This window comes from Chinchilla lanigera, unplaced genomic scaffold (assembly GCF_000276665.1).
Source record: "Chinchilla lanigera isolate Chin_1 unplaced genomic scaffold, ChiLan1.0 scaffold00080, whole genome shotgun sequence".
Classification (NCBI taxonomy): domain Eukaryota; kingdom Metazoa; phylum Chordata; class Mammalia; order Rodentia; family Chinchillidae; genus Chinchilla; species Chinchilla lanigera.
Window position 1 is genome coordinate 4,049,653 of NW_004955481.1, and position 17,079 is coordinate 4,066,731.

At 51.2% G+C, this 17,079-nt stretch overlaps 1 protein-coding gene and 1 long non-coding RNA gene across 25 annotated transcripts in view; one reads left to right on the forward strand and one right to left on the reverse strand.

Moving 5' to 3' along the window:
• Positions 1–3,708, reverse strand: part of LOC102015720 — a 10,284-nt gene extending 6,576 nt beyond the window's left edge. The window contains exon 1 of the long non-coding RNA XR_263776.2: positions 3,641–3,708. This is a non-coding gene — a long non-coding RNA (uncharacterized LOC102015720). The remainder of the gene's footprint in view (positions 1–3,640) is intronic.
• The window catches only part of Myo18a (myosin XVIIIA), a 94,741-nt gene that overhangs the window by 29,379 nt on the left and 48,283 nt on the right, over positions 1–17,079 (forward strand). For 5 of the 24 annotated variants that reach the window (XM_013503427.1, XM_013503429.1, XM_013503428.1 and 2 more), the window contains exon 3: positions 16,746–16,889. The exons of 4 other annotated variants lie outside the window; for them this stretch is intronic. In XM_013503427.1, coding sequence (XP_013358881.1) covers positions 16,746–16,889 — 144 coding nt within the window. Of the gene's footprint in view, positions 1–3,744; positions 3,832–9,257; positions 9,399–10,171; positions 10,189–11,784; positions 11,845–13,162; positions 13,868–15,703; positions 15,782–16,745; positions 16,890–17,079 lie in introns of those variants that run through there. 15 more of the 24 variants (XM_013503430.1, XM_005402684.2, XM_013503431.1 and 12 more) reach the window with 11 other exon arrangements.

Genomic DNA, 17,079 nt, shown 5'->3' on the forward strand with positions numbered 1-17,079 from the left:
AAAAAAAAAAAAAAAAAAAAAAAAGACAAGCCCCCCCCCACACAAAAAAAATAGTGGAGACTCTTGAGAGGTAGAGACAGCAAGAAAGAGGCCAAGCTGTGATTCAGTCCCAAGTGTGTCCAGCTGCCTACTTCCTGATGTCTGCACGGCATTTTGGGGTGAGCCTTGGGTAGGCTTCATAAAGAAGATGGACTCAAGATGGGCCTCCAGGGATGGGGAGGTGTGGGCGAGATGGGGGAAAAGGGGGAGCAAAAGCTCTGGTGGTGGTGTAAGCGGAGAAGATGAAGAGTTCTGCCTGAGGGAGGACAGAGGAGTGAGAGCCAGGAGAAGTGGGCACACAGAGTGCTGCGGAGGGGCCTGGAGGGGCCTGGCCGGCTGGGGATTGCCCACATGGCCCCCAGAGTCACTCTTAGGCTCAGGGAAGATGTGAGCCACACCAAGACAGCACTCACCTTTGAGCAGCTGGTTGTGGGCAGGTGTGAAGCTGAATGGCCTTCTGGGGCCTTGGGTTTCCCCCTCTGACAAGAGCTTGCCTTTTCCCCCAGGGGAAGTGAAACTGGTTTGAGATGATCTCCCTTGGTAACTGACATGTGAGACAGAAGTGGCAGGAGTTAGTCATGTACATAGAGAAGAGGTATGGAGGGCACAGGGTTACTAGTACTCAGAACAAGACAGCAGGTTAAAGTGACACTTCGGTCACTCGGAAGTCATCTCCCGAAGCACTGCTGGATGACAGTGGGCCTGGAAGGCTCTTAGCAGCTACACTAGCAGACGCTAAGTCCTTGTGGGAAAGCCCAGGCCCTTCACTCGTTGGAGAACCTAACAGGTTCGCTGACACCCACTTGTTCTTTTTCGGACACTCTTCTCTGAGGCCTGATTGTCTGCTTTTTCAGCTCTTGGCACAAATAACATATTAGAAGAAAGTGGGACTGCTTGAGACTGTCAGGCAAGTGACAGCTGATGGCCTGATTGGTAATGGACGAAAGAATGAAAAAGCAAACACACAGTGAAAAAAGGCTCCTGGCCTTCCACATCAGAGATTTCGGGTCAGCTGCGGTGCCTAGGAAGGGGCTGGTGACTCTGAGAGTCTTTCAGCATTGATGGGGTAAAAGCCAGGTTGTTGTAGCCAGGCTGGAAAGTCAGGAGTCGTCTCAATGGCGACAGCATGACTTTTGTTACAGGATGGTGTGACAGTGGACTGGGTGCACCAGGAGAAGCTGAGTTTGAGATCTTTAAGTAGAATTGCTGGGCATGGTGATGCATGCCTGTAATCCAAGCACTCAGGAGGCTGAGGCAGGAGGATTGCCTTGAGTTTGAGGCCAGACTGGGCTGCATAGTGAGTTCAAAGCCAGCCTGAACTGTATAGCAAGACCCTGTCTCAAAAAGCAAAAACAAAAAAAGTAAAGAGTACAAAACATTTGTCTCTTGGTAAATAATAATGGAATTTCGAAAATTATTTGAAATAGAAAATATTTTGCCCCTTAGGCAAAATTAGGTAGACATCAGTTATCTGGAAATTTTGTCTAAGGTGCCCCCTCCCATGATCTAGAATAGACAGTAATAGTTAAAATTTACTGAAAGCTAATGTGCCAAACAGCATTTTCAGAGCTTTATATCCACTAAGTCTTTTATCCCTTAACTAGAGCCAGTCCTGTGTGAAAGATACTGTTAGTTTCCCCATTTTACAGATGAAGAAACTGATGAGAGGTTAAGTTGTGTAGTTTTATGAGGAAGAGCCGTAGTTGAACCAGGCATTCTGGCTCTCAAGGTCTCACCCTCCGGGTGGTACACTAAGAACAATTCTTTGCAAGCTTTGGTTCCCAGACTTCACGCGCATCAGAATCACCTTGAAGCCTGGTTGAGCCACAGATGCTGGGCTCCATGTGGAGTTCTAGATTCAGCAGATCTGGGCTGAAGCCCTGAGTTTGCATTTCTAAAGTCCTCAGGTGATGCCGATACTGCTAGAGACTACACTTTGACAACCAAAGCTCTTTTACAACAGTTCCATATTTGCTTCATATTGATTGGGTAAGAGTCAGAATAGACATAATCATTATCTTATAGAAATGTAAGTCACCTGCCTATGGTCATGCAGCTAAGTCATTCATTCATTCATTCATTCATTCATTCATTCATTCATCCACCGAATTCATATAAGGAGTGAGCACACCTGTGCTGGGCCTTGTGTGGCCCTTACAGTCAAGCAATTCTCAGGCTTGGCTGCAAGTAAGAATCACCTGGCGAGTTTTTAAAATGCCCAGTAAAAATAAATAAATAAATAAATAAAATGCCCAGTGCCCAGGCCTCCTGCTTCTACCAATTAAATCAGAAATTGTGAAGGAAAAAGGTGGGATCCGTACTTTTAAAGTCCTTTAGGGGCTTTCAGTAAGCAGTTGCAGTTGATACCACTCTCCTAAGAAGGCCCAGGGAAGGCAGAAACTTATGACACTGCACATACCCGACAGAGACCAAATGACCTCCTTGGAAAGATGTAACACTCCCTGGAAAGCAGAGGCAAATGCGCCGTGTCCTAATAACCTACGTGTGATAGTGTGAGTAGCTAACTGCAGTGTCTGGTAGCAGTGTTTGGTCTCTTAGGCAGCGCTTTCCGGTGTCTTCCTGCAGAAAGTCATACTCGTTGCCACTCAGTAGCTTTTAGAACTGGCCAGGGGCAACAAGCCTGGGTTTCTTCAAGGTAGGTGGCAGGTACCTCTGCCCCTCTGCTAACAGCCCGCCTGTTTGTTTGTTTGTTTGTCTTTTCCTGGCGAGGAAAAAGGAGATAATGACTTTTCCCTTTTTTTTTTTTTGCCCTGCATAACTGACAACTGAGACTTGCAGATCCTGTCTTTTCCATCCTGCTCCCAAGTCCCATTCCAGCCCCGCACCCCTCAGGGACCCCAGCCCTGATCTGGGCATCCAGTGCTGCTAACTAGAACCAGGCCAGATTTCTCTTGAGGAGCACTGGCTCTTCACTCCAAACCGTTGCTTACTGTCAGACACCCACAGCTTCCTGTCTGCAAGGCTAAGTCCCACCTACCCCGCCCCGCCCACCCCACCTTGCTGTGTGCCTGCGCAGCCACTGGCTGCCGTGTGTGGGAGAAGGGTGTAGACAGAGAGAAATCCTCTGGGTGTCCCCGCATATTTATTACAGTAAGGTGGTAACAGTGGACTTCAGACTGATCTTGTAGTCTCTGCGCCCGCTGGACTTCACAGGACTGCTGTGTGGGCACAGCGTGCAGCGGGCCCTGTGTGCTGTGTTGGATGTGACGTTAGTCTTGGCCTCTGCTGCAGTGATTAGATGGCAGTGGTAGGCCTATGATTTGTGTGTTCTTAGGAACGCTGTGCTGTGATTGAGTGTTCATGCATGCTGGGGTGTGGGGTGTGGGGGGTGTGTATGTGTGTGAATGTGCGTGTGTTTGGCTTGATCTTGGCCTGTGGGGCCGGGGGCTGCAGGTCTCAAATTCCTCTGCTATTTTTAGGGGCCATATCAGCTCAGCTGTCCAGGAGCCTGGGTGTGTGTCTGAAAGTGCCACCCTCCCTGTCCCTTGTCTCTAACCCTCCAGCACGGCCTGCCCCTCATTCCTGGCCTGTGCTGTACGAGTCTTCTCCTTCCTGCCACATTCCCTCTTGTTCTACATACCTGGTACCCGCAGTCCTCAGGGCTCTGCTCTCTCTGCTGGATCGGCCAGGGTTGGGCAGCTGCGTTGGGAGGGGCCTGAGGAGAAGGAGGGGACCAGGGGCGGTGCCGCAGCCCGTGCTATTTTGAGCTGCTAACGGAGCAGCAGTGAGAGGAGACTCCTTGCTGTGGCTGCTCCAGGCCAGGCCATGCGGGTGAGTGTTCCTCTGACCCCCCCACCCCGGAAATGTCCCAGGCTTTTTATGCTGTGTCCTCATTTAAGAAAGGAGGGGCCTTTTGTTGTTTCCCTAGATGTGGCTAAAGTAGGTGGGGAGGGAGGGGTGGGGCTCCTTGGGGCTCCTGGTAGTAGGAGGAAGGGCATTACCAAGCCTAGGCAGCCTCAAAACCCCTCAGAGGTGAGCGACATCTTGAGCCTGACTTAGGAGTGTGAGAGCTTTGGAGGGGGCACTATCTTCTAATGCTCAGGTCCTGGGACTGTCTGCCACCCACAAGCTCTGATACCCTTTCCCACAAACCATTAGTGCTCTGGTACATGGTTCCTTAGAACCTGGGTTTCTTCCAAAGCCGGGACCCCGGCACTCCTGGCCTTTGTACGTCTTGTCCCTGGTTTGGGTTGCTGGTGTAGCCCTCTCCCTCACTTCGTCCTGGCGAGACAGGAGAAAGGAGATGACCCTTGTCGTTAACAGGAACCCTTCCTTCTCACTGTTCCGAAGAGGAGACCCAGCATAGCTTCTTCCATTCCTATGCCCACATAGGAAAGGGGCAGAGATAGCATCTCAGGGACTCCCTGACTGTCTGTAAGTCTCCTTTTTAACAGAGATTACTCTCAAGTAGTAAGTTCCTTAAAAAAGCAAGTGAGGAGAGACAGCGGCCTCCCAGTCTATCCCGTTACCCGTGCCACCAAGGGTAAGGTTTTCAGTCGAGTCAGCAGTTGGCAGAGTGTGTGGGTTGGCCTGGTGCGGAGGTGTATCAGGAATCTAAGATGTGCCCATCAACATTTGTATCTCTGTGCCCAGGGACTGCCCTGCCCCTGCCTCCAGGCTGGCAGCAGTATTGAAGTATGTGTGAGCAGAGTGGGGGCGAGGCCTGAGGGAGCACCTCACCCTGAGAGGTGGCACTTCCTGGTCTTACTCCCCACCCCATCCTGCTCTCTGGGCCACCAGGACCGGGTCCACAGAGTCAGGACCATAGGCAGTTACAGCCAGGCAGATGGCAAAGTGCCCCACAGAAGGGCAGTGCATGTCTCCGGGGAGGAGAGGCCTCCAGCAGGCCCAGCCGTTGGAGGAGGAAACCCTGGGCCTTCTGCAACTGCAGTGGCAGCAGGAAGCCATTCCAGTGCACCTGCTTCCTCTGGGCTGGGCAGAAGCGACCAGGGCCACTCTGCTGCTTTCTGTTTTGCCTGGTGGGGGAGGGTTCTGGCTGAAGGCTGGACCAAAAAGGCCAGGGTGTCCCTGCTAGCCTCTTCTCCCCCTCCTCTGGCTGGCGCCGTGGCCTTCGCATCATTCCCTGCAGACCTCCCGCTTCCTCTCAGCAGCTCAGTGGAGAGTGTGCTCAGGTCATGGGGAGAATGGTGGGCACACTGTCTAGGAAACTCTTTCTACCCACGTTATTGTTCTGGCAGCTGATGTGTGTAAGGACCACAGGCAGGTGAACAAGACAGTGGGGCAGGGCTGACCTCCTTCCCTTAAAGTGAGCCTGAGAGGCTCTCACTAGAGGACAGACCTGGTGTGAGCCCCAGATCTGCCCCTCGCTGCTGTGAGGCCTTGGACAAGTCACTTGACCTTCTAAACCTTCTATTGCTCATGTGTAAAGAAGGACTCATAGTGGTGTCTGTTTCAGAGGTACACTATGAAAATCAAGGGGGTAATGCATATAAGGATGCAGCACACACACACAAAAAGGATTCAGCACAGAGCCTGGTACATAGTAAGTGCTCAATAAAGACGAACTGGTGGAGTTGAGGGGGGTTAGTTCAATGGTACACTTCCTTTTTTTTTTTTTTTTTTTTTGAGACAGGGTCTCACTATGTAGTTCAGGCTGGCCTTGAACTCACATGTAGCGCCGGCTGGCCTCAGACTCACAGCACTTCTCCTGCCTCAGCCTCCCAAGTGCTAGGATCACAGGCATGAACCATTGTGCCCACCTCAGTGGTACAATTATTTTTATTGTTTTTTTTGTTTTAGACAGGGTCTTCCTATGTAGTGCAGGCTGCAGGCTGGCCTTGAACTCAGTTATGTAGCCCAGGCTGGTCTCGAACTCACAGAGATCCTCCTGCCTCAGCCTCCCTAGTGCTGGGATCCCAGGCATGTGCCACCATGCCCAGCTTCATAGCCCTGGCTTCAATCCTCAGCACTACAAAACAAACAAATAAAACAACTTTGTTATTGCTGGCATTTCTGTTATTTCTTCTCTTCTCCTTCATTCCTCCCCTGACCACATTCCTTAGGCAAATTAGTATCATACTAGGTTGGGCTTGGCAGAGAAAGGGTCTCCTGAGAGCTGCCTTCAAGCCCTCAGAATGTGAATGGGGAATCATCTGCCTCTCTCCTCATAATGAAAAGGCCCAAGTGTTGCTTTTATTGGTCGAGGGGAAAACTGGGAAGTGGTCTTGGCCACAGGTGACATCTTGGTTCCCTCTAAGTACTGTCTCTTAGGGTTACCCACCACTCCTGGGGGGCATGCAGCTTCCAGATGTCTGGTTTAGACCCTTGGGGCCTCCATGTATGCAGGCTGGGATTTGAGGCCTGAGGGGCTGCCCAGTGGGCAGAATTAAATTCTTCAGAAGACATTTGTGTCCCTGTTTCCTCCAGTAGGAGGCACAGAGAAAGGTACATTAACGGGGGGTGGTCAGTGCTGGTGCCAGCATCCTGGCCCTGCGCCCTGAGTGACAGAAGACTTCGGGTAGATGGATGATTCCTCAGCATATTTCTTAGATTTCTCCTCTTTGAGAACAAATGCTTCTAGCTATTATCGCCTGTACTTTTTCCTTTTTATTGACTACTTAGCCATCTCTGCAATAAAAATAAGCAGTAAGTAACAAATGCATAACAAAATAAATACCAAGTTTCTCTGTTGTCTAATTCATACCATTTACAAGATTATTATGACAACCATTTGTATCCTATTTAGATTCTAGTTTTTTTAATTGATATTATTATATGTGGAGTTTTCCATATGGTTACACTGTCCACATATTTGTCAGTTTAAATGGCAGTGTAGCCATATGTTGGACCAAAGCTCAGTAGTTTACCTAACCATCAGCTGATTCTAGGCACTTTGGCCTTTTCCAATTTGGGGCTGTTATATGAAATGTAACTAAAAAATATTTACGTGGGTGTATGGGTTTTCTTTACGTCTTTAGTCAACCAATTGGATGTACATTCCTGAAGATTGAATGACTAGGTCAGAGAATGATACATTTTGTAGCTATTATTGTTCCACAAAGAACCGCTAAGCAATTTCAAAGTGTCCTTGTCCTCCCCCTAATCCGATGGCATTGAGTTTACTATCTATTTCTGTTGCTAAATTTAAAGATTACCCTTCCTTTGGTTGTAGCACTCTTCTGGGAATCAGGATAGGCAAATGTTTTTCTCTCTAGTTTACACTGGGGGAAGGTACCAGCTAGGAATGAGGTTTGGGCAAAGAGCCCCTGTTCTAGCCCTGTTATGCGGCAAAAATTTAAGTGCCTACAATATGATGGTAAGATAGTCTTGCCTGTGAGGAAATCACAGTCTGGGAATGATGTAATCACCCGTGCAGCTCACCAGGATCCATCCTGGTTGTGAATCCCAGCTCTGCCACTTATTAGCTGTGGGGCTGTGGGCATCTTACCCTTTCTGTTTCCTTATCTAGAAAGTAAGGATTAAATGAGAGACAGTATGAAGGGCCTGCTCCTGTGCCTGGCTCATAGTAAGTATTCAGTGAGTGTTGATTTCTCTTCCCTTCTCTCAAGTGAAGAGGTCAGAAGCACCTCAGAGGGAGGAGTTGGCTAGAGCCCCAGAGTGCCAGGGTCATGGTGGGGTCTCCCTTAGCAAGTCCAGAAACTCAATTTGGAAAAGTTGGACACTGGTGAGCACCACATTGTTAGCCCATGCTTTGGCTCACGCTGGATCTCCTGGGCCTCAGTGCTAATGAAGTGTACCTACCAGATTTGGCTACTAAGGGTGACTGGGCCTCTGGTGCTTGCCTATCATATCAGAAAAGATGGGCTGCTAAGGAAGCGACACAGGCCTTGGAGTCAGACCGACTTGCACCCAAATCCAAATTCACCACTTTAGTAAAAATCTCCTTCCTAGACTTTTTCCTCATCAGTAAAGTAGGAATACTAATAATTTCTATGTCATGGGATGGTTGTAATATTTGTATTAGAAATACCTATGTTAAATACCTTATAGAGGGCCCATCTCACCGTAGGCATTCTATATATAATAATTAATGTTCTTATTGGAAATGGCTGAAACCTCTAGAGAAGGAACAGGTCAGGGAAGAGAGGCCTTGGCTATGGTACCCGTTCTTCACAGAGCCATTAGTTTTCAGCTTCAGTGGCTGTAACAGAGAAATTGCCACCACCTTTGAGGCCTGAATTCCTTGCCTGTTTTGCATTGGACAAAGCTAGTTTGTTCGTGATCCTGAGTAAAGCTTAGTTAGAATCCAGCGACAAGGAAGAAAGGGAAGCTATCCAGGCAGTTCTCCTCTGGGAGAAGCCCACACGGGTTCAGAGAGATGCTCCGAAGGAACAGATGCAGAGGAATGGCTGATGTCAGTGGTCTGTGTCCTGGACCAGAGGGGAGCTGCCTGGACGAGTAGGAAACCTGGAACAAGAGATCAAAGAGCAAGTGAGTTAATCCAACAAGCCAGCTTCCAGTCCCTGAAGTTACTGAGTAGTAGGACAGAACTCAGCAAAGCCAATTAAAAATATTTGAGGGCTGGGGGCATAGCTCCGTAGTGGAAAGCTTGCCTAGCATGGTTGAGGCCATGGGTTTAATCTCCAGCGCTGCAAAAAAAAAATTGAAAATAAAAATTTCTCTAATTTTTAACTACTTGCCCATTCTAAGCAGGTATAAGAACAGACCACTTCTTAAATTCCACTGAGTTGAACTGCTTGTTTGGGTGACGCCTTTGCTCCTGCTGGGGACAGTTCTGACTGCTGATTTGTAGGAGGACCGCATGTGCCTTCTAAGCCGTGGGTGGGGAAGCTTTGCAGTTCTCCAGGCTCTTGCCCCGTGGGCCAGTTGAGGGTTGTAGAGGGAAGGATTGCCAGGTTCCTGGAGCAGTTTCCTTACTCTTCCTCCAGGGTATCAAGGGCTCCAGCGGCTCTCCCCACTCAGATTCCGGGTGCCCGGCCTGGAAAGGGCTTTCGCCATCTTCTAAACTAGTCTGTCCCTTAACTTCCAGTGAAGCCAAGAGAGGTGGACTGGCCTGAGGGCACACAGCTTCCACTGGTAGAAAGTTCTCTGTTCTGTACCCTCCTTACCTTCACTTTCCTCTGTTTATTCTTGACTCCTTGTGTGACCTTTGAGTTTTGTGGGTTTTGGTTGTTTTTTTTTTTTTTTTTTTACCTTTTCAGTTTTGTAATCCCTGCTCCTCCACTCCATCCCCTCTCCCCTCTTGTTGCCCACAGCGTTTGTCCTGGCAGGTCCTGGCCTTTAGGAAGACTTCGAGTCCCTGAGAGACCCCGCCCCCACTTCCTCCCTGACCCAGGGTGCGGGCTGCCTTCAGCACCATGGCCTTTTCGTCGAGGTTCGCCTTCTGGGAGCAAAAGGAAAGTTGGATTTCACAGTCTTTTTCCCGTGTGCTTGGCATGGCTTGTCTGAGGCGAGAGACCAGCTTGTGGCACAGGGAGCTTGGGGAGCTAGAGAAGGGCTGGGGCGTGCATTTGCATTTGGAGGTGTGGAGAGGATGCCCCCGGGGGCTGGGGACCTCTCCTGTCTTGGTGGGCTCCTGCGCTGAGTCATCGCCCGCCCCTGAGCTCTACCTCTAGCAAGCTGAGCTGCCTTTTGTCCCACTGATGCCTCTCCAAGTTAACCCCGCCACATCCTTCCATTGCTGTTGCTCAGACTCACCCCGGGACTGTGCACCCGGTGGTGTGGAGGGGCTGCTAAGCAAGGCTTGGCTCTGAGGCCTCTGGAACTGGCTCTCCCAGAGTCTGGGGCCGAAGTACAGCGGAGAAAGGGCCTGAGGTGGGGAATGAGGCCAGTTGGTGCCTGGGTCCAGAGAGTGATTCAGGCTGCCGGACTTGGGCGTGCCTTTGTGTGTGCGTAGAGGCCCGGGCTGGGCAATGACCTACAGCAGCTAGAGCCCTTTATGTTGGGGGAGGGGGCAGTGAGTCAGCCTGAGGCTAAATCCAGAGCTGATCTCAGAGCTGGGCCCAGTATCCCAGACACTTTGGGGAGCAACCAGTGTTCTCCCCAATGCTTCACCTTGGATCAGACGTTTGAGATCCCAAACCTAAGTCACTGGAGGGAGGACAGATGTGGAGCTGGTGAAGGACGCAGAATTAACTGGAATCTGGGCCATGCCTGAACCCAAGCTAACAGCACTGTTGTAGTAATGTGTGTGTGTGTGTGTGTGTGTGTGTGTGTGTGTGTGTGTGTGGTTTGCAGACTCTTGCTGTCCTCTAACCTGTGTGCAGGGGGGCGGGAGGGTATGCATGGTGTGATCTCTGGGACGGGGTGATAGCCCTTAGTGGGAGCAGCAGTTGCTGACCTAGCCACTCATTCCCTCTCCACCAGCCCCTCCCTTCCCTTCCACAGCCCCAACCCCAATTTCTAAAGTAGTGGGATCCTCTGAACTAACTTTGAAGCTTGAGTCCATTGAACTTAACTCTGTGATCAAGATTCAGCTTTAAAACTGCAACAGCCATCAGGCTGGCTGGTGCTAACTGCAGCTCAGAATTGACCAGGGAGCTGGGTATGGTGCTGCACGTCTATAATCGCAGCACTCAGGAAACTGAGGCAGGAGGATGACTGAGTTGGAGGCTGGCCTAGGCTACACAGTGAGTCCAAGGCCAGCTGGGATACACAGTGAGACCCCTGTCTCAAAAAATAAAACAATTGACCTGGGACCTTGTTTAAAAATGGAGAGTCCCTTAAGTAAATAATTGATTCTTGATGTTTCTAAGGATCTTTGCCATTAGGAAGCAAGGACTTTTTCCCTAGGCTCCTACCCACATTGTGGGGGGAAAGAATATGCTGGAGGTGGGATAGGATTGGTGACAGGCCTGGGTGACTGAGGAAAGAAGAGAAATTAAATTCCCCAGGACTGGGAAGATGCGGAGAGGCCAGGGGAGAAGACTCTCCGAAACGTGGGCCCTAGCCCCTCAGAGTCCACTCTGAGTTAGTCTCTGAACTGAAAGTACCGTCAAAACTTCCACATTGTCTGTCTTTCTTCCAGACAGTTGTGGTATCTGTGCTTTTCCCTGACTCTGCACCTCTCCTCTGACTCAGGCCAGCTGCCTCCCGAGCTCTAGCACAAACCACTGGCCAGAAGAGTATACAGAGCTCAGACACTTTCATTCCTTGATCCTGTGGCCTAGTCTTGGTGTTCCCTCCCACAGCTGCAGTTTTGTGACTCTGCGATTGGAAAATATCTGGCCTTCTGAATCCCTGTCTCTGCCTCACTTCCTGCCTCAAACCAGAATTCTGTGGTCTGGCAGAAAGGGCACTCTGCTCTGAACTAGAGAGAAATCACATGGGATCTAGAAGCAAGACTGCTGGGGGCCACCCATTCATCGTACACTGAATTCTGTGGGCCCAGCTGGTACCCCAATCCCTTCTTCAGGGAGTAGGTCAGGGGCCTTTTCAAACCACTACCTGTCTAAGCCAGGAATGATTCTTGTAGTTTAGTATAAGTTGAATTAGGATCATTCTATCTACTATGCAAAACTAAGACCACAATGTCGCTAATGGGTGGACCTCTTCCTACAGCTCCATCGGGCATGGTGGCTGGTCACTGAGTACTAGGGTGCTGGGCTTTTACCTCCCTAGAGACTCTTCATTTTTGAGTTGTCCCTGGCTCCAGTACTGCTGAAAACTCAAGAATTCTGTCTCCTAGGGAGAGAGAAGCCCTCATAATGTTTTCTTTCTGGGCTTTTAGTTCTGGGTCTCACAGGACTGACCTGCCACTGACTTCTTTGTCTACTCCCTCAGGTTAAAGAGGAGGACAAAACTCTGCCAAAGCCTGGCCCTCCTGCTAAGGAGGAAGGGGCTGTAAGTGCTTCTCCAAGGCTCCCCGTGTGTATGTATGTCAGGGTGGGTTGGCTGCCTCCCCTGCCAGCTGTAGACTAGCTTATGATCCATTCCATGGAGAGGGTGGGGACCCAGGGGCCCCTTCCTGGTGCGGCATGACTAGAGGGAATGCCATACAGTGGCATATAGTACAGTATGTGTGCCATCAGCCTAGGGTGTATGAAAAAAAGTGGGAAAGCCAAGATATTTAGGCCTTGCCCTCTAACTTCCCTTCATCCCCCTTTTGTTGCCTACCTTTCTGGTTTCCCAAACCCTGTAGACTGGAGGGAGTCAGGCGGGCAAACTCTCAGGTCAGGGAGTACCAAAAGGTGCACTTAGCTGTTGGGCCTCTTCAGCCTGCTCTGGGTGGCACAAGACAAGAGCACAGAGGGATTTCACTGCAGCTGCTGCTGTCTCTTCAAGACCCCGTCAGCTGCTTGGTGCAGCAACCTTGAGGCTGGCTTCAGCTGCCCACTGTTCCCAGCCCCCACCGCTTCGGGCTAGAGACCCTAAATAAAGCTCGATTCTTCTAAGGCAGGAGGAGACAGACAGCTCCTGGGTAGCCAGGGCCAGAGTGAGAAGTGGGCTGCAGTTCGTGCAGAGGCAGGCGTGCCCATGGCTTTGGAGCGATCTGGATCACAGATCCTTCATGCTTCATTACCCCAGATGGGAGCTGTCCTGGCTGCCCCTATTTCCTTGGACAATTCGATTAGCCGGGCAATGTGGCTTCCTCTGGATCTGTAAATAGGCTGTGATTTCAAAGGGGTATATTTGAGTGACATGAAAGAGGGGCCTCGGAGTAGCCCAGGTGTGGTGTTGTGTTGTTTTGTTTTCTTTTTCTTTTTGGGGTGTGTGTGTAAAAATTACACATAAAGTGCTTAGAAAAATGCCTGGCATACAGAAGTATAACAGTTAGCAATTACTATCATGGGGCCATCATCCTCAGTTAGGAGAATGGCAGCAAAGCCAGAAGAGGGAAAGGAAGGCAGGAGGACCCAGTAGTTAGGGCCCTCTGTGCTAGGACCTCCCAATTCTATGCTCAGCCTGGGGATAGATAGCAGGTGATAGCTGTACCTGATTAAGCTATGTGGGAAAGAGAAGCGGAACTTGCCAGTGCCATTGTCCTACCTGGAAGAGGGAGAATTTCCTGGGGTAGCCTCTTAGAACTGTGTGTTGTTTGGTGGGTAAATGGAAGACTTGTCCCAGGGCTTGGGGTCACTCTTTTACTTCCTTTGCATGGGGTGGAAAGGGATGTGAGTTTGATGCTAATGCCTTCCTGTATTTATTTATGTGACTATAGCTAGAAGGCAGCTCTAAGGACCGTGGTGGCCCACCTAGGAGTCCTCAGCCTGCCACCAGCCCAGTACCCTCAGAGACTTCCCAGACAGCCAAGAGCCCTGCACCCACATTTGCCATGAATGGCCTGGGGGCCGCTTCAGCAGAAGGCCCAAGCGAGGAGACCCAGGGCCTGTCCCGGAAGCGGGTGGCGAGTGTAGTAAGGAAGGTGGTGAGCAAGGTCCTGCCTGGTGAGGAGACTGGGAGTGCCAAGGAGCCTGTAGGCCGAGGGGTCAAGTCTCCTGAGCACCCAGCTAGAGGCAAGAGGGGAGAAAAGGCAGCCTCTGGTCTCAAGCCACCACCTCCTCCTCCTCTTCCCCCTACCCTGCCGAAGCCTGAAGCAAAGAAGGAGACAGCCAAGGATGAGCTGTCAGTGGGCCTGCGGAGTCTCATGTCTCGGGGCCGAGGCAAGGACCACAAGCCCCATGGAAAGCAGACTCCTGGGAAGGGGGAGAAGCCTTCTGGCCAGGAGCCAGGCCTCTTGAAACCAGGCTGCCCATACCTGGACTCCCCAAAGAAAGCAGGCTCTCCAGTCAAGCCTGAAACCCCAGAGAAGCAGTGTTCCCCAGCCCCACCACAAGAACTGGCAGACACAGGCTCCACTGGCCCGAAGGTGAACCTCACTGGAGAGCAGCAGGCCAAGTTACCAGCCCCTGGCGTGCCGCAGGAGGTATCTGTGTTTGCCACTAACTTCCCATGCCCATTCTCGCTTGAGGGCCAGGCGCTGTTGTAGCAAGCTTCCCCAGGACTCAGAGAGCCCTGCATGACAGGCTGGTTGACATCCACATGTCCAAGCAGGGCCTGCATGGCTTTCCTGGACTAAATATGGGAACCTGCGATATCCTGGGCTCTGGCAGCTGGGGTGGGAACTGCTAACTAGCATGCTGCAGACCTTGCTGTGGGAGTCAGGTCTGGGTCACCAGCCACATGGGCCAGCTTGAGGCTCCAGATCCCACGTTGAGGATTGGATTCTTAGCAGATCAGTACTGAGCAGAAATTAGGTTCTCAAATTAGGTGACCTGGGCTCACACACCACCCCCAGCCACTTACCCACTTTGGACTTCAGGATTGTGCCATGTTCAAGCCCCTGTCCATCAAGTCAAGAGAATACAAATCCCTTCACCAAAGCTCTGGGGGCCAGGGGTATTTTGGAAATTAGTAATTTTTGTACTTGAGAGTGTCATACAGTATATGTAATAAGCTGCGACCTGTAACAAATGTGTGAATATTTCCAAAAGAAACCCATGAATATTGATTTGCACTACAGGAGGATAGAGGATCAATAGATTTTGCTACCAGAATAGTTAAGAAAAATCTTCTGTTTGGGGGGAATTTTTGGATATTGGAATTGAAAATGAGAGGTAGTGAACCCCTCACTTGCTTTGAGGGGTTCCTCTGAAGAAATGATGCAGGTAATGTGCCAATTGCTGTCCTTGACACAGGGTGCCAATATACTGTAGTACTGATAACAAGTACAGACAGTTGTTATTGATGCCACCGTGGCCAGCATGACTCCTCTGGCAGCAAGACTCTTGAGGAGCCCTGTGCCCAGATGGCACATGGGCATAGTCAGCCCTTTGAGATCTGAAGCTACCTCACCTTCCTAGAAAGTACACTTTAGTGGAGCAGGCGGCTGAGGCAGGGGGAGGATCATGGAAGGTCAGTCCAGCCCGTTCCCCTGGGAAGCTGATGCCTGCTTGGCTGGTTCTTGAGTTGGAGCTGATTCTTTTCAAGCTTCCCTATTCTTCAGACCCTCCTGAGGCCTCATAGGGATATCAGGGGCCCTTCCCTTGCTTTTGCAGTCTTTTTACAGTTAGGAGGGGAGGAATCGGGAGGGTGCTAGGGGCACAGCCTCAGGGTTGTAAGGCCTTTGGCCACTGCCTTCTCCTGGAACGTGGGGTTTCTAGAGGGCCCCTTGCTTTCATTTTTCCCGGGCACTGCAGGACTTAAGAGAAAAGCCAGCTGCAGCCCTCCTCACCTTCCTGGCCCATTCTATAAACCAGTGTAGTAGCTGTTTCTGGCGTACAGGGAGGCGTAGGCAGGGACATTCTGGCCCAGTGGGCAGAGCAGGAGCTAAACTTCAGTCCCTCAGGAAAAACTGTAGGTAGGCAGGAAGCATCATGTGCCTGTCCTGGGCTGCTGTTCTTCCTCTATAGCTTCTTGTCCCTCTGCCTCTCCCTAGAGTGGGGTCCGGAGCTGAGCTATGTCTTGACCTGGAGTTTAGTCACGTGTCACCTGGGCTGGGTCAGGGGCCAAAAAGATAAACTGCATAACAGAGCCATGTGTTTCTAGTGATGGTTAGGACAATAGGAAGAAATGATCCAAGCCCTTGTGAGCATCTGTTCTTTTTATCATTTGATAGTTTAAAAACTTAAATTGGCGCCTGACCTGTCTCTCTGACCTACTCCACTTTCCCGTTGGGTCCCAGTGGCTTCCTGGGCCGGGAGCTTGGCATGCAGTGCCCCGCATCCCCTAGGGCCAGGACTAATAGTGGTTTAACCTTTAGACAGGAGCTGCCTCCGAGGTCCAGCTGAGCTCCACAGAGGAGGCCCACCAGCGACTTGAGAGGATCTTCACAGCTCCTGTAATGCCACCTCTCTCCTGATTGGGTCCCCAGTCCCTGGCTCTCCTCTTCCTTGGGCTGGCAGCCAGACTATGTGTAGTGTCTCACTGTGGAAGGGGGGCCCCCTGGTGGCCCTCACTGGCTCTCCACTTGAAATGAAGAGGAGGCCTCCGGAGGATTGTCCCTGTACTCATGGGCTGAGGGATCTGGTCCCCTTCTCTGGCCCTGTTCTTCCACCTTGAGGACGTGTTTTGGTGCAGGGCCTGGGGGGGCATAGGGGGTAGCGTGGCAGGGAGTCAACACTCCCATTTTTGATCCCCAGCTCTCCTTACTTCTAACACACAGTATCCAAGGCCTGACCTGAAAATGCCTTAGAAGGTTTTAAGTAACCAGACTTAAAAGAGACAGGGTGGTCAAAGCTAATCCCAGGGTCTGCCACAGTTCCCTGCCTGTTGGACAGTTGGCAGGTGACCCCCACGTTGGACTTGGATGGGGCAATACCTCTGCTTGCCATGGGATCAACGTGCATGCCTGGGAGTGGGAGAAGTGAGGCAGGGTTGCTGTAGGGGCTGAGGAGGGGTCCTAGGCTTAGGCTGCCAATAGCCTCATTCTGTGAGACATTCATGCTGACAGCTCTGAAAGGCAGCCTTTAGCATAGGGAGTGGCATCCTGGGCCTTGTGTTCAGAGGTAGAGGACAGCTCTGTGCTGGTATCTGATGGCCACAAAGGGAGGCGGGTTGAAGACAGCCCCAGAAATAAAGCAGGAGGGTCCCAAGGCCTGATTGTAGTGAGGTGGCCTGGCCTGGCAGACACATGGAATAGGGAGCCTCATTCAGGCGTGGTGCTAAACATCTCTGACCCCCACGCTGTACCTTGGGCAACTGGGAAGTACCAGCCCAAGGGTGCTAGTTAAAGGGAATGTGCCAGTGGTCTGCTCGTCTTCACCCCTCTTCTTTTCTCTCTTTTTTCCCCTTGCTGCTGATAGCTGGACCCTGAGCCCGCCTCTCCTGCCCTCAGCCAGGTAGGGTGCTCCTGCCCTCCTCAGGAGCCCTCCGCTTCTTCTGGTGACCACCTCCCACCCCTGGCCTGTACCTGGGCTGGCGTCTGTGCTCGGGCCTCTTGCTGGAGTGTAAGGCCTCTTTCCTCTCTAGCCTCCCACCCTGTGTTGGGTTGGGGGGACCCAGGGGTAGGCGGTGCCAGGACCTACAGTGGTGCGGTTCTGTGCCAGGCCCTTGGGCATCACCAATCAAGACTGGCCTTTGTGGCACTCAGTTTTTAGTTATTGGAGCCCAAGGGCCAGTTGAGTTCTAGGTGTTTTA